This window comes from Lagopus muta, chromosome 19, assembly GCF_023343835.1.
Source record: "Lagopus muta isolate bLagMut1 chromosome 19, bLagMut1 primary, whole genome shotgun sequence".
NCBI classification, from domain to species: Eukaryota; Metazoa; Chordata; class Aves; order Galliformes; family Phasianidae; genus Lagopus; species Lagopus muta.
The window spans coordinates 1,417,030-1,431,107 of record NC_064451.1 but is presented as its reverse complement, the minus strand read 5'-3'; the positions used below and the strand labels follow the sequence as shown (position 1 = coordinate 1,431,107).

At 58.7% G+C, this 14,078-nt stretch overlaps 2 protein-coding genes across 2 annotated transcripts in view; both read right to left on the bottom strand.

Annotated features, from left to right (window-relative positions):
* LOC125702760 (uncharacterized) overlaps nucleotides 1-6,281 on the bottom strand; it is a 6,859-nt gene extending 578 nt beyond the window's left edge. Inside the window, exons 1-7 of the mRNA XM_048966469.1 lie at nucleotides 3,387-6,281; nucleotides 2,808-2,961; nucleotides 2,351-2,607; nucleotides 2,068-2,153; nucleotides 1,432-1,556; nucleotides 804-915; nucleotides 4-488 (exon numbers count right to left, since the gene is read on the bottom strand). Of these exons, the coding sequence (XP_048822426.1) occupies nucleotides 4-488; nucleotides 804-915; nucleotides 1,432-1,556; nucleotides 2,068-2,153; nucleotides 2,351-2,607; nucleotides 2,808-2,961; nucleotides 3,387-3,725 (1,558 nt within the window). The 5' untranslated portion in view covers nucleotides 3,726-6,281. The remainder of the gene's footprint in view (nucleotides 1-3; nucleotides 489-803; nucleotides 916-1,431; nucleotides 1,557-2,067; nucleotides 2,154-2,350; nucleotides 2,608-2,807; nucleotides 2,962-3,386) is intronic.
* Nucleotides 6,282-7,851: 1,570 nt separating this feature from the next.
* On the bottom strand, nucleotides 7,852-11,982 carry LOC125702759 (uncharacterized). The gene is given in 15 exon segments (XM_048966468.1): nucleotides 7,852-8,001; nucleotides 8,003-8,234; nucleotides 8,275-8,426; nucleotides 8,428-8,461; nucleotides 8,776-8,887; nucleotides 9,412-9,536; nucleotides 10,053-10,138; nucleotides 10,336-10,368; nucleotides 10,370-10,465; nucleotides 10,467-10,594; nucleotides 10,798-10,894; nucleotides 10,896-10,952; nucleotides 11,379-11,440; nucleotides 11,601-11,656; nucleotides 11,658-11,982. Coding segments are annotated over 15 exon segments (1,485 nt in total). The 5' UTR covers nucleotides 11,723-11,982.
* Nucleotides 11,983-14,078: the final 2,096 nt, after the last annotated feature.

Below are 14,078 nucleotides of genomic sequence, written 5' to 3'. Positions count from 1 at the left end.
CGCGAGAGCCCGTTTCTTCTTTGATGGGTGGCAGCAATCCAGGTCGCTTGATGCCAGACTCCTCAGGCAGGCTGGACTCACCACGCAGTGGTGATGGTGTCATCTGCTTGAGCTCTTTCTGCACTCGCATGATCTTCCTTGCCCTCTTCCTGAGGAGTCTCACGGAGTCGCGTGCCCGAAGGAGCCTGGATGGTCTGCCTTGAGGCTGCGCAGAGTGAGCCCTTGAGGAAGATTCGGAACCTCTTCTGGAAGTCGGTCTTGGCCTCAAGGACATGTGATGGGGTGTGGCCTTGGCTGCCTGCAGTGTTTGCGCCGCACCCTCATGCTGGTCTTTTTCAGCCCCCTGTTGCTCAACAAGGAAGCTGACACGTTTGGTTCCCGGTGCTCGGGGCAGGTCTTGTTGGCTTGATGTGCCTGCCTCCCCCTGCAGCTGGCAGGTCACCGGCTGCTCTTGGGCTTCAGGCACCGTCCGGATCGCTGGCAGCAGACTGAAAGGACAGAGCGGGAGGGGTCCGCGTGAGTGGCTGATGGCTTCGGGGCTGCATGCCGCAAGCCTGAGCCAGGAGCCTTGGCTGCAACGCAGCCCTGCCCACAGACTGCTCACCGGCTGCCCCGTGGCTCCTGAGATGCGCAGAGGGGCAGCCCTGTGAGCTGGGGGGCTCCTGGCGTCCCCATCCCAGCACGGCCGGGTGCCGCGCTCAGCACTGTTGGGCGGCCACAAACAGGGACCCTTTGGGGCCTAGGGAATGGGCTCTCGTTGGGTCACCCCCGTGCACATGGCAGCCCGGGGCCCTCAGCCTCACCTGAACCTGGAGCTCTCCTTCCGCAGTAAGCTCCTGATCCGTCTGAATTCTCCTCCATCAATGCTGTCTGAGCTCAACCGTCTGATGAAGGATGGACGGCCAGTAAATCTCACTGCAATGGGGAAGCAGAGGAGATTCACCGTCAGCCCTTTGGCTCGCTCACCAGGGGCGCTCAGGCCTGTTCCCAGAACAGCCGAGAGGGCCGCTCTGCTCCCCCCGCTGCTGCCATCTGCGCCGCCCTCGGCCCCTCCCTGACAGCATCCCTGGCCCCACTCCTCCTCTCTGCCATTCAGCTCTGTTTTGGGACTGCATTAGTGGCGTTGGCTTTGGGAAAGAGGAGCTGGGTGGTGATGATGAGGTGGCAGGGTGACTTTTGGGGACCGTATCCTTGCACTGGGGGAGGGCAGGGCCTAAGATCCGCACATCCTCCCAACAAAGCCAGGGATGAGGGCACGTCACACCCAGCGCCTTAGTTAGGGAGAGGCCAACAATTCCTCATGGGAAGAGGCCGTGCTGAGCCGGCGTGAAGCTCTGACACAAGTCAGAGACCGTGGCTGATGGTCAGCAGGGGATTTCCCATCTCAAGTATGTTGCCCGTGCCACGGGAAGGAACCGGCAGCTGCTTTACCTTTCTTGCCCTGGTCCAGAGGTGGCAAAGTGCCTTCTTTCTTTGGTGTCCCCCAACTAGAGAGGCTTCCTGAGGACTTGCGGTGTATTGCGGGTGGTGGTTTGGGTACAAACTCCATTTGAAACCTGCACAACAGGAGAAGACAGCGAGCGGTGTGACACAGCGCTCCAGCAATCCTTGTTGCTCTCTCTGATTGTCTGCTCACAGGCACATTTTCATGCTGCATTAAGCACACTACTTTCGAAAGCCTTTTGCAGGGTCAGTCGGGATAGGTGAAGGGGAAACAGTTTCAAACGGCAGGAGGGAAGATTTAGGTTGGATATAAGGCAGAGGTTTTTGACAGAAGGGTGGCGAGGCACCGGAGCATCTTGCCCAGAGAGGTGGTGGGTGCCCGGATGGGCTTTCAAGGTGGGGCTGGACCAGGCTCAGAGCAACCTCCTCTGGGGGTAGGTGTCCCTGTTCCCTGCGGGGGAGTGGGACGAGGTGCCCTCTTGGGGTTCCTTCCAGCCCAAATCATTCTGTGATTCTGTGACACACACTCACGGGCAGGACAGTCACGGACACAAGGAACAAGCACTGCGGAACGAGAGCTGAGCAGCTGCGTCAAGCAGCAGCTACAGCCACCAACGTACTCACATGGGAAAGACCACAACGCAGCCGGAGAGCGCCAGGGAGGCCACCGGTGCCGCCCGGGACACCACCACGTCCAGCAGCCAGGGGGCCTGCAGGGGAGAAACGGGGAGGATGTGGGACGTCCTCGTCACGGCTGAGGCACAGCGGGCACGAGGAGCCCAAGGCAGGGAGAGCTGGCAGCAGCTCAGCACTCGCACGGCCCGAGCAGCCGGCAGCTCCTGGTGGGCCACAGCGGGCACAGCAAGGGTCACGGCAGTGCCTGGGCCACGGAGAAACTTCAGCTCACCCTGTGAGCAGCTCTTCTGAATTTCTTTTTCCCTGACAGCTTCTCCAGGAAGTCAAAGAAGTACTTCATTTCAAAGGTGAGTCCGTCAATGTGGAGCACGCCGACGTCCTTTAGGACAATGGCAACGTTCTCCCCATTCTGCAGGCAGCCGGCGACCAGGGACATGGTGCTTTGGATGCCTGTCCTGAGTGTCTCCCAGTTCAGAGAGGCAGCTGCGGCCGCCTTGCTGTATTTCATGGGCTCCACCTTCCTAAGGACTGAAAAATGCAAGGGACAGAGTTGATGATAGGGTTGGTTTTCCACAGGTGCTTCCCTAGAAGTGCTTCTGGTGGACATCAGCCAGAACGGCCCCACGTTTGGACGGGCTCCTCGGAGGGAGAGGTTTGCTTTTGAGAAGGGAGGCGGTGGCCGTTTGCCCTGTCCACGAAGCCAGCAAAAGTTTAATCCCCCCTCCTACCTGGCAGGGACTCCTTGTGGGGCTTGAGGTGGTGCGTGGCTGTGAGGTTTGAAGCCAGGTTAAACACGGGCCACTGCAGAGTCACGGTCCCTTCCTCAGTCCGGACGTCTTTGGGGACGGTGTCAAAGGTGCCGAAGGTGGGAATCCAGACCCCCTGCAAGTGGAAGAGAAAGGAAGGGCGGAAGGGTTATGGGACGGCCGGAGGAAGAGCCGGGGGGGGTCCGACGTAGGGGCAGAGCTCAGGAGCCCTCTCCCGCCGTTCAGAGGCACGAGCCAGGGCATTGGGCATGGCTTTGGGAAGGGGGCTGCACGGTCCTCTCCTTCCCCTCGCCCTCCCAGATGCAGCACAGCAGGCTGCAGGGCAGAAGCAGCCCCATGGGATCCAGAGGCTTCCAGAGAGCGGGATCAGCCCTGAGATGCGACAGGGCCCAGCACGAGTGATCGTGCATTTGCAGGAAGCCCGTGGGATGCCCAGGAGAGAAACGTGGGGGGAGTCTCCTGCTTTCTGCGGAGGGGAAGACGCAGAGGAAGTCCAGGCTGAGCCGCACAGGGACAGGAGGAACCCGACGGCCAACACACCTTCTGCACCAGGAGCTGCTCCCGTACGTAGGCGGCCACCGCTTCCCAGACGGCGACTCGCTCTGGAGGGCAAAGGAAAAGCAGGTCACACTCTGCATCTGCCGCTTCCCGGCACCGCCACCGCTGCCAGGCGGGAGCGAGGCGGCAGATGGAAAGGGTCGCCTCCGTGCCAGGGGTGGCTGCAGCACCGCTCCTGTGCCGGCCGTGGCCCCGCGTACCTTTGGTGTCGCTGCATGTCGGACTGGAGGCGCGCCCCGCTGCGGGGCCGACCTCGCTCCTGCCGTTCCGCCTGGTGCCGGCGGGTCGCTCCTCGTTGGCGCCAGCCATGCCGGAGCTCATCCTTCAGATGCGTCTGCTCTCTGCCAGATGCTCCTTCAGGATGCGGGACCCAGCGCCGCGCTCCGCCTTTTATACCCCTCCGGGTGCCCGTGTCACAAACGTCGCCACGGCGACGCGATGACAGCGTGGCCGGTGCTGGCCGCTGCCCATTGTGACGCGGGCACCGGCAGCGGCTGCCCGGCCCGGCTGGGAGTGCTGACCCCTCTCTGCTTTCTCTCTCTTCTCTCCTTTGCTCCCAGTGGGCTAGGACTCGCTCTCCTTCAGCGGCCGTTGCCTGCGTTGATCTTCAAGCAGGCGATACGGAAACGAGCACTGTTCCAAAGTGCCCTGCCCGGAACGTTGATGACCTGTTGTCAGGAAGTAGCTCAGTTTTGCGTGTTTTAGAAACATAATTGCTGAATTATGGGACTAAGTCTTTCCTGCAATCCTGCAATAGCTGTTAAACGTTCCAAGCAATGTGGGAATCGTGGTAGGGATTAGCAAACATCTTGTAGGGTTGTTCTGTTAGGATAAGCAGCTGCCAGCAGAAGAAAACAGATTGAACAAGCGTCAAAGAAGCCAGGGCCTCTACACGAGGCCGGACTGTCTGACTCCGGGAGAAGGTTGGGGTGTGACAGGCAGGCATGGAGATGCTCCCCTCTGTCCTCCTTCCGAGCTCATCTCTATGCAAGGGAGGACAGGCAGATACCCAGAAACAAGGACCAAGTGTGGAGTGAGGGTCAGAAGCTCATTAATTAGTTGGAAGTTTACGCTCAGCCAGCAGAGATCTCTGTTTGTCCAGTGTTTGACCTCACGGTCTATTGCTGATGGGAAGAGAGCAGACGTTTAGGGGGCATGGAAAATCCTGTGGTGATCACCATCAAAGAAGAGATTTAAACAAAAGAGAGTTATCATAACCTAGTATGGAGCATCCAGTGCAGAGACTGAGGGACATCATGGCTAATCTGTACAGGGGCAGTCTGGGGGGTACCTGGCAGTGTGCAAGTCAAAATAGATGGGGGTTTTTGTTGTTTTATTTGTTTGTTTCTTTGTTTTGAGGCTGTAGGTGTGAAAGATGTTATGTAATGTCCATAAGGAAGTTTGTCCACACAGTGGAAGAGCAAACCTCATTAGGAGACGCCTTGGATGAATGCTGACTGCAGCGTGCTGCCTGAATTTGCCTTCAATAGCGGAGAAAACATCCATAAATAAACAGACTCGTTAAATGTACTTTGGGCTCTTCCTCTTTAAGTGCACTCCTGATAGCTCTCCAGTTATCTGTACAGGTTCTGAAGGCTTGAGGAAGATGTCAGGACGGCGCAAGGCACTTGAGGGCTCTCTGGGTTGAACTGGTCTCCCTGGGGTATCTGGTGCGGAGTCCATACCCCAAAAGCACTTTTAGCACCTGTCCACAGAGTGAAGGTTCTTGTCAAGGCAGTTATTTCAGCCTTCTGAGTGGAAGCCCCCACAGGTAATGGCTTGGTGTCATGTACCTTGTCAGCAGCAGTTACTGCATGTGCTGCCTTACAGTTTCCTTGTCTCACAAAACTGCTTCCGCCCATGAACCCGGGAATCCTCAGCGTCGCCCAACGGTTCCTCCTGTAGCTCTGACCAGCTGGCACAGAGTCTCCGTGCAGTCGCACGCTGCTGGCTTGGAGGCAGCCCTCCGTTGGTGTTCTGGGTGTTCAGCAAATTGCTTCCCTCTCTTGGATCAGTGGTGCTTTCTGTTGAGAAACTCGATAGCCATTTAAATCAAGAAATTCAGCAAACTCAGTCCATTGCACACCGTCCTCCTTTGTTACTGTGGCATCCACGTACTGCAGTAAAGTTCCACCATGGCATAGAGGAACCCAAATCTCAGGCTCACAAGCTGACCGGTTCTCAGAAATCATCGGGCTGCTCTCACAACCCTGGCAAACGCTGTCCAGGTTAACTGACTTTTATTATGATCGGTATTCCCTGACCTCGGTCCGTGCACGAAGGTACCGGGTCGCAACGGCCAACACCCGTGCCTGCCTGCCCCTTGGCTTTCACAGAGCCCGTCCTTGTGTAACAGTCTCGGTTTCTGATCGGCTGTCCCAAGGAGTCAGCCCACCGCCCAGGCAGGACCGCTGCCATCAGCGGGGTGCCCCTGATGTGCGGAATCAAACTCTCTAGCCCACGTAAGGTTAGAAGAGCAGATAGGTTTTATCTCAGCGCTGCGCCACACGCCGGGTGCCAGGGGGATGGCTCCTCCGAGCTTGCACACCACAGCGTGGGGTCTCGATCCATTCCTTAGCCAGGCCATACCTGTTTGGTAGTATTACCCAAGACCCACTGACATATTCAGTACTTTCCCGGGAATTCATTTACATACTGTCCCCCCTCCCCGGGGCACGCGCAGTAGCTTCCATTGGATGAAGGCTCGACCTCTTCCTCCCCGTTCGGTGGTCGTTTGGGATGAAGTCAGTCGTCTACCTCGCCGACCTTTGTCCCAGTTCTGGGCTCTTCTCCTGCACTGCAGGCCTCAGCAATTTCCCCAGCAAACTCTCCCCCCGCCTCCCACCTCCAACTCCCCCATTCTCAGTGATGGAGTCCTCTTCCACCCGGCCCCTCAGTTCCTCCGTCAGCGTCTGCCCCTGTTCCCCATTCTGATTCCCAGGGTCCCCTGTCCGACCCCCTCCCGCCCGTTCCTTCCTCGGTCCCCCACTCCCATCCCTTGTGTCCCCTTTCCCGCCCCCCCACAAGTCTTGCCATTTTGTCCCCGACATTCATCTCCCCCCCCTCCCCCCCGTCCTCTCTGACACCCAGAATTCCCCGGGGGTCAGACCGAGGGACTCGGGGGGTTGTGGGCCACCCGTGGAGGGGGTGGGGCGAAGGCAGTAAAATACCCTGGAATGAGGGGTTGGGGGGAGGGAGGGCACAGGGCCTGAAGCCTGAGTGGCGCTCGAGGGGCAGCGGGGGGGGGGGGGGGGGTTGAAAAGAGTGGGGGGAGGGGAGGGAATGCTGGGTTAAAGCCTGCTGGCCGGGCAGGGCACCCTGCAGGGTTCAAAGTTGGGTTGCCGGCTGGCCTGGGTGATCCTGCCTGGCCGGCAGTATCGCGGCTGGCCGGGTGCCCTGCCAGGCCAACATCTGGCAGGCCAGCCAAAGTGGGGAGCCCTGCCTGGCCAAAAGCTGTCCTGCCAACTCAGCCGTCTAGCTTTGCCAGGCCAGAAGATTCCCAGCCAGCCGGGGGGATCCTGCCAAGCCAAAAGGCAGCAGGCCGGCCGGCCTGTGGATCCCTGCCTCCAAAAAGCCGGCTGGTCGGACAGGGGGGCCCTGCCAGGCCAAAAGATGTCAGGCTGACTGTCCCGGGTAGCCGTGCCATGCAGGAGTCTCCCAGCTGGTCAGGAGGTCATACTAGGCCAAAAGCCAGGGTCCCAGCATGGCCAACTGCCAGCCAGCAGCTTGGGAGGGCCCTGCCGGGCCAAAGGCTTGCCAGCCGGCCCAGCGGACGCTGCCAGGCCAAAAGATGGCCATCCGGCTGGCCGGGAGGGCCCTGTGAGGTTTAAAGGCGGCTGGCCCTTGAGGCCGTGCCAGGCCAGAAGTCTCCCGGCCGGCCGGGGGGCTCCGCCAGGCCAAAAGCTGGCTGGCATGAACAGGGGGACTGTGGCAGGTCAAGAGCGGATAAGCTTGTGATCCAGATAAGTCCAAAGAGACGCTGGATTTCCTTTGGCACCAAGTAAAGCATCGCGCGACGCTCTGATGCCCTCTCACAATTCTTTCTCCCTCCACCGGCATAAAAAGAGCCGGCATAAAAAGACGCAATGACACTGTCACAGGCATTCTGGAGATGTTTAAAGGAGGAGGCTTTATTGATGGTTTTGCCCCTCTACACTTCACTCTAGATCTCCTGACCTCATTGCAGCCTTCCAGTCCATGAAGGGAGCCTCCAAACAGGAGGGGAGTCAACTCTTTGATGGTGTAGCTAAGGTCAGGCCAAGGGGAAGTGGTGTTGAGTTGAAGATGGGATGTCAGGTTGGACTGTTGTTTACAGAGAGAGTGGTGAGATGGTGGGAACCGGATGCCCAGAGCGGTGGGGATGCCCCGTCCCTGGAGGTGTTCAAGGCCAGGTTGGATGGGGGCCCTGGGCAGCCTGGTTTACTATGAGCGGTGATGCCGATGGGATTCATGCCTCTGTCTTGCAGCCCTCCAGTCTGTCTGTCGTGTGCACCCCAGGCCTGAACCAGTGTGGGTAGGGTGTGTCCTTCCTGCGGCGTGGGGTTGGGCTGCTCGGAGGCTGACACTCGCGAGAGCCCGTTTCTTCTTTGATGGGTGGGCAGCAATCCAGGTCGCTTGATGCCAGACTCCTCAGGCAGGCTGGACTCACCACGCAGTGGTGATGGTGTCATCTGCTTGAGCTCTTTCTGCACTCGCATGATCTTCCTTGCCCTCTTCCTGAGGAGTCTCACGGAGTCGCGTGCCCGAAGGAGCCTGGATGGTCTGCCTTGAGGCTGCGCAGAGTGAGCCCTTGAGGAAGATTCGAACCTCTTCTGGAAGTCGGTCCTTGGCCTCAAGGACATGTGATGGGGTGTGGGCCTTGGCTGCCTGCTGTGTTTGCGCCGCACCCTCATGCTGGTCTTTTTCAGCCCCCTGTTGCTCAACAAGGAAGCTGACACGTTTGGTTCCCGGTGCTCGGGGCAGGTCTTGTTGGCTTGATGTGCCTGCCTTCCCCTGCAGCTGGCAGGTCACCGGCTGCTCTTGGGCTTTCAGGCACCGTCCGGATCGCTGGCAGCAGACTGAAAGGACAGAGCGGGAGGGGTCCGCGTGAGTGGCTGATGGCTTCGGGGCTGCATGCCGCAAGCCTGAGCCAGGAGCCTTGGCTGCAACGCAGCCCTGCCCACAGACTGCTCACCCGGCTGCCCCGTGGCTCCTGAGATGCGCAGAGGGGCAGCCCTGTGAGCTGGGGGGCTCCTGGCGTCCCCATCCCAGCACGCCGGGTGCCGCGCTCAGCACTGTTGGGCGGCCACAAACAGGGACCCTTTGGGGCTAGGGAATGGGCTCTCGTTGGGTCACCCCCGTGCACATGGCAGCCCGGGGCCCTCAGCCTCACCTGAACCTGGAGCTCTCCTTCCGCAGTAAGCTCCTGATCCGTCTGAATTCTCCTCCATCAATGCTGTCTGAGCTCAACCGTTTGATGAAGGATGGACGGCCAGTAAATCTCACTGCAATGGGGAAGGCAGAGGAGATTCACCGTCAGCCCTTTGGCTCGCTCACCAGGGGCGCTCAGGCCTGTTCCCAGAACAGCCGAGAGGGCCGCTCTGCTCCCCCCGCTGCTGCCCATCTGTGCCGCCCTCAGGCCCCTCCCTGACAGCATCCCCTGGCCCCACTCCTCCTCTCTGCCATTCAGCTCTGTTTTGGGACTGCATTAGTGGCGTTGGCTTTGGGAAAGAGGAGCTGGGTGGTGATGATGAGGTGGCAGGGTGACTTTTGGGGACCGTAATCCCTTGCACTGGGGGAGGGCAGGGCCTAAGATCCGCACATCCTCCCAACAAAGCCAGGGATGAGGGCACGTCACACCCAGCGCCTTAGTTAGGGAGAGGCCAACAATTCCTCATGGGAAGAGGCCGTGCTGAGCCCGGCGTGAAGCTCTGACACAAGTCAGAGACCGTGGCTGATGGTCAGCAGGGGATTTCCCATCTCAAGTATGTTGCCCCGTGCCACGGGAAGGAACCGGCAGCTGCTTTACCTTTCTTGCCCTGGTCCAGAGGTGGCAAAGTGCCTTCTTTCTTTGGTGTCCCCCAACTAGAGAGGCTTCCTGAGGACTTGCGGTGTATTGCGGGTGGTGGTTTGGGTACAAACTCCATTTGAAACCTGCACAACAGGAGAAGACAGCGAGCGGTGTGACACAGCGCTCCAGCAATCCTTGTTGCTCTCTTCTGATTGTCTGCTCACAGGCACATTTTCATGCTGCATTAAGCACACTACTTTCGAAAGCCTTTTGCAGGGTCAGTCGGGATAGGTGAAGGGGAAACAGTTTCAAACGCAGGAGGGAAGATTTAGGTTGGATATAAGGCAGAGGTTTTTTGACAGAAGGGTGGCGAGGCACCGGAGCATCTTGCCCTAGAGAGGTGGTGGGTGCCCGGATGGGCTTTCAAGGTGGGGCTGGACCAGGCTCAGAGCAACCTCCTCTGGGGGTAGGTGTCCCTGTTCCCTGCGGGGGGAGTGGGACGAGGTGCCCTCTTGGGGTTCCTTCCAGCCCAAATCATTCTGTGATTCTGTGACACACCGCCTCACGGGCAGGACAGTCACGGACACAAGGAACAAGCACTGCGGAACGAGAGCTGAGCAGCTGCGTCAAGCAGCAGCTACAGCCACCAACGTACTCACATGGGAAAGACCACAACGCAGCCGGAGAGCGCCAGGGAGGCCACCGGTGCCGCCCGGGACACCACCACGTCCAGCAGCCAGGGGGCCTGCAGGGGAGAAACGGGGAGGATGTGGGACGTCCTCGTCACGGCTGAGGCACAGCGGGCACGAGGAGCCCAAGGCAGGGAGAGCTGGCAGCAGCTCAGCACTCGCACGGCCCGAGCAGCCGGCAGCTCCTGGTGGGCCACAGCGGGCACAGCAAGGGTCACGGCAGTGCCTGGGCCACGGAGAAACTTCAGCTCACCCTGTGAGCAGCTCTTCTGAATTTCTTTTTCCCTGGACAGCTTCTCCAGGAAGTCAAAGAAGTACTTCATTTCAAAGGTGAGTCCGTCAATGTGGAGCACGCCGACGTCCTTTAGGACAATGGCAACGTTTCTCCCCATTCTGCAGGCAGCCGGCGACCAGGGACATGGTGCTTTGGATGCCTGTCCTGAGTGTCTCCCAGTTCAGAGAGGCAGCTGCGGCCGCCTTGCTGTATTTCATGGGCTCCACCTTCCTAAGGACTGAAAAATGCAAGGGACAGAGTTGATGATAGGGTTGGTTTTCCACAGGTGCTTCCCTAGAAGTGCTTCTGGTGGACATCAGCCAGAACGGCCCCACGTTTGGACGGGCTCCTCGGAGGGAGAGGTTTGCTTTTGAGAAGGGGAGGGGCGGTGGCCGTTTGCCCTGTCCACGAAGCCAGCAAAAGTTTAATCCCCCCTCCTACCTGGCAGGGACTCCTTGTGGGGCTTGAGGTGGTGCGTGGCTGTGAGGTTTGAAGCCAGGTTAAACACGGGCCACTGCAGAGTCACGGTCCCTTCCTCAGCTCCGGACGTCTTTGGGGACGGTGTCAAAGGTGCCGAAGGTGGGAATCCAGACCCCCTGCAAGTGGAAGAGAAAGGAAGGGCGGAAGGGTTATGGGACGGCCGGAGGAAGAGCCGGGGGGGGTCCGACGTAGGGGCAGAGCTCAGGAGCCCTCTTCCCGCCCGTTCAGAGGCACGAGCCAGGGCATTGGGCATGGCTTTGGGAAGGGGGCTGCACGGTCCTCTCCTTCCCCTCGCCCTCCCAGATGCAGCACAGCAGGCTGCAGGGCAGAAGCAGCCCCATGGGATCCAGAGGCTTCCAGAGAGCGGGATCAGCCCTGAGATGCGACAGGGCCCAGCACGAGTGATCGTGCATTTGCAGGAAGCCCGTGGGATGCCCAGGAGAGAAACGTGGGGGGAGTCTCCTGCTTTCTGCGGAGGGGAAGACGCAGAGGAAGTCCAGGCTGAGCGCACAGGGACAGGAGGAACCCGACGGCCAACACACCTTCTGCACCAGGAGCTGCTCCCGTACGTAGGCGGCCACCACTTCCCAGACGGCGACTCGCTCTGGAGGGCAAAGGAAAAGCAGGTCACACTCTGCATCTGCCGCTTCCCGGCACCACGCCACCGCTGCCAGGGCGGGAGCGAGGCGGCAGATGGAAAGGGTCGCCTCCGTGCCAGGGGTGGCTGCAGCACCCGCTCCTGTGCCGGCCGTGGCCCCGCGTACCTTTGGTGTCGCTGCATGTCGGACTGGAGGCGCGCCCCGCTGCGGGGGCCGACCTCGCTCCTGCCGTTCCGCCTGGTGCCGGCGGGTCGCTCCTCGTTGGCGCCAGCCATGCCGGAGCTCATCCTTCAGATGCGTCTGCTCTCTGCCAGATGCTCCTTCAGGATGCGGGACCCAGCGCCGCGCTCCGCCTTTTATACCCCTCCGGGTGCCCGTGTCACAAACGTCGCCACGGCGACGCGATGACAGCGTGGCCGGTGCTGGCCGCTGCCCATTGTGACGCGGGCACCGGCAGCGGCTGCCCGGCCCGGCTGGGAGTGCTGACCCCTCTCTGCTTTCTCTCTCTTCTCTCCTTTGCTCCCAGTGGGCTAGGACTCGCTCTCCTTCAGCGAGCCGTTGCCTGCGTTGATCTTCAAGCAGGCGATACGGAAACGAGCACTGTTCCAAAGTGCCCTGCCCGGAACGTTGATGACCTGTTGTCAGGAAGTAGCTCAGTTTTGCGTGTTTTAGAAACATAATTGCTGAATTATGGGACTAAGTCTTTCCTGCAATCCTGCAATAGCTGTTAAACGTTCCAAGCAATGTGGGAATCGTGGTAGGGATTAGCAAACATCTTGTAGGGTTGTTCTGTTAGGATAAGCAGCTGCCAGCAGAAGAAAACAGATTGAACAAGCGTCAAAGAAGCCAGGGCCTCTACACGAGGCCGGACTGTCTGACTCCGGGAGAAGGTTGGGGTGTGACAGGCAGGCATGGAGATGCTCCCCCTCTGTCCTCCTTCCGAGCTCATCTCTATGCAAGGGAGGACAGGCAGATACCCAGGAAACAAGGACCAAGTGTGGAGTGAGGGTCAGAAGCTCATTAATTAGTTGGAAGTTTACGCTCAGCCAGCAGAGATCTCTGTTTGTCCAGTGTTTGACCTCACGGTCTATTGCTGATGGGAAGAGAGCAGACGTTTAGGGGGCATGGAAAATCCTGTGGTGATCACCATCAAAGAAGAGATTTAAACAAAAGAGAGTTATCATAACCTAGTATGGAGCATCCAGTGCAGAGACTGAGGGACATCATGGCTAATCTGTACAGGGGCAGTCTGGGGGGTACCTGGCAGTGTGCAAGTCAAAATAGATGGGGGTTTTTGTTGTTTTATTTGTTTGTTTCTTTGTTTTGAGGCTGTAGGTGTGAAAGATGTTATGTAATGTCCATAAGGAAGTTTGTCCACACAGTGGAAGAGCAAACCTCATTAGGAGACGCCTTGGATGAATGCTGACTGCAGCGTGCTGCCTGAATTTGCCTTCAATAGCGGAGAAAACATCCATAAATAAACAGACTCGTTAAATGTACTTTGGGCTCTTCCTCTTTAAGTGCACTCCTGATAGCTCTCCAGTTATCTGTACAGGTTCTGAAGGCTTGAGGAAGATGTCAGGACGGCGCAAGGCACTTGAGGGCTCTCTGGGTTGAACTGGTCTCCCTGGGGTATCTGGTGCGGAGTCCATACCCCAAAAGCACTTTTAGCACCTGTCCACAGAGTGAAGGTTCTTGTCAAGGCAGTTATTTCAGCCTTCTGAGTGGAAGCCCCCACAGGTAATGGCTTGGTGTCATGTACCTTGTCAGCAGCAGTTACTGCATGTGCTGCCTTACAGTTTCCTTGTCTCACAAAACTGCTTCCGCCCATGAACCCGGGAATCCTCAGCGTCGCCCAACGGTTCTCCTGTAGCTCTGACCAGCTGGCACAGAGTCTCCGTGCAGTCGCACGCTGCTGGCTTGGAGGCAGCCCTCCGTTGGTGTTTCTGGGTGTTCAGCAAATTGCTTCCCTCTCTTGGATCAGTGGTGCTTTCTGTTGAGAAACTCGATAGCCATTTAAATCAAGAAATTCAGCAAACTCAGTCCATTGCACACCGCCCCGTCCCTCCTTTGTTACTGTGGCATCCACGTACTGCAGTAAAGTTCCACCATGGCATAGAGGAACCCAAATCTCAGGCTCACAAGCTGACCGGTTCTCAGAAATCATCGGGCTGCTCTCACAACCCTGGCAAACGCTGTCCAGGTTAACTGACTTTTATTATGATCGGTATTCCCTGACCTCGGTCCGTGCACGAAGGTACCGGGTCGCAACGGCCAACACCCGTGCCTGCCTGCCCCTTGGCTTTCACAGAGCCCGTCCTTGTGTAACAGTCTCGGTTTCTGATCGGCTGTCCCAAGGAGTCAGCCCACCGCCCAGGCAGGACCGCTGCCATCAGCGGGGTGCCCCCTGATGTGCGGAATCAAACTCTCTAGCCCACGTAAGGTTAGAAGAGCAGATAGGTTTTATCTCAGCGCTGCGCCACACGCCGGGTGCCAGGGGGATGGCTCCTCCGAGCTTGCACACCACAGCGTGGGGTCTCGATCCATTCCTTAGCCAGGCCATACCTGTTTGGTAGTATTACCCAAGACCCACTGACATATTCAGTACTTTCCCGGGAATTCATTTACATACTGTCCCCCCCT